Source organism: Limulus polyphemus, unplaced genomic scaffold (genome assembly GCF_000517525.1).
Source record: "Limulus polyphemus unplaced genomic scaffold, Limulus_polyphemus-2.1.2 Scaffold4565, whole genome shotgun sequence".
NCBI lineage: Eukaryota > Metazoa > Arthropoda > Merostomata > Xiphosura > Limulidae > Limulus > Limulus polyphemus.
This window is the reverse complement of record NW_013670175.1, coordinates 87,296-88,770: the sequence shown is the minus strand read 5'-3', so window position 1 is coordinate 88,770 and position 1,475 is coordinate 87,296. Positions and strand designations below refer to the sequence as shown.

The 1,475-nt window shown below is 36.5% G+C and overlaps 1 protein-coding gene across 1 annotated transcript in view; it reads right to left on the bottom strand.

Moving 5' to 3' along the window:
• Positions 1–397: 397 nt before the first annotated feature.
• LOC111088844 (nitric oxide synthase, salivary gland-like) overlaps positions 398–1,475 on the bottom strand; it is a gene marked incomplete at its 3' end in the record, with an annotated part of 21,768 nt that continues 20,690 nt past the window's right edge. The window contains exons 3-4 of the mRNA XM_022399967.1: positions 737–879; positions 398–560 (exon numbers count right to left, since the gene is read on the bottom strand). Coding sequence (XP_022255675.1) covers positions 398–560; positions 737–879 — 306 coding nt within the window. The remainder of the gene's footprint in view (positions 561–736; positions 880–1,475) is intronic.

Genomic DNA, 1,475 nt, shown 5'->3' with positions numbered 1-1,475 from the left:
CTAACAGTTAGATATTCTAAAGGTAGTTTTGATTTGTAATTATCCTAACAGTTAGATATTCTAAAGGTAGTTTTGATTTGTAATTATCCTAACAGTTAGATATTCTAAAGGTAGTTTTGATTTGTAAGTAACATAACAGTTAGATATTTTAAAGGTAGTTTTGATTTGTAAATAACATAACAGTTAGATATGACTATTTCAAATAGTGTTGGGTAATCAGCTCAACGAGGTTTGGTGGAAAGACTCCTTGAAACCAAACAACCAAAAATAATTACAGATAACTTCATAATTTGATTTTCCAAAGTTTTTTACTCTTAAAAAAAAATGGTTTAGCACAAATAAAATCGTCGAATTTTTGTCAGAACAAAAAACTTTGATATTCATGAACGCTCTTAACCTGTAACTTGGACCACTGAATTCGTCCTATGCAACGTGGAGCGTTTCGCCAGGCTAATTTAGCTCCATAGATCAGCTCTGTTTCTCGAAGCTCGTACGTGCCACGCCCCTCAGTTTCGGCTATAACTTCATTCCAACGTTCTTCGTGAGCACGGGACTTAAACCTGAAACGGAATGTTTATAGGTCTTGAATAAATGTACGCACTAAAAGATCGTGTTCAATGCCTTAACAATAATTATTAATTACTAAACCGAACTATGTTTAGGGAAGTCTGTGAAACTTATCATAAAATGCTGTACAATAAATAATCATGGTGTTGTACTTCAAGAATCAATATACCTTTTAATACTCCTATAATACTGGTCAAAAAACTGTTTTGCATGTTTAAGTATGTCTTCCTTTGAACGTGGGGAGCCAGGTTCTCTGATAGAGGGCGTTGCCGTCAATGATCCCATGCATGCAGAAGTACTACAAGGCATCGACTGAGAAAAGAAAGACACACAAAAAAAAATGTTCTAAATGTTTTCTTTTCACCCACAAAAATCACTTGTTATCTCGTGATGGATGTAGTAATCTACTTTTTAATCTCTACAAAATATTGTCTTGATAAATGAAAAAAATCTGTATAATGTTTAGAGCTGGAAATCTCTGCTTGATTTACTATATTTCTGTTAAAGACTACAGAACAGTGACTTTCAGCGTTTGGTGGAACCTCAAAGCATCTTCGTCTCTCACTTTTTCCTGAGGACGTTATTAATCACATCGATTGATTGTCTTTAGTGTTCTAATATCCAAACATCGTGTTCCAGTGACCACAACTATTATTCACCACCAGTACCCCAGTATCCACAGCTATTAGTCACCACCAGTACCTTAGTATCCACAGCTATTTGTCACCACCAGCACCCCAGTATCCATAACTATTTGTCACCACCAGTACCCCAGTATCCACAACTATTAGTCACCACCAGCACCCCAGTATCCACAACTATTAGTCACCACCAGCACCCCAGTATCCACAACTATTAGTCACCACCAGTACCCCAGTATCCACAACTATTTGTCACCACCAGCACCC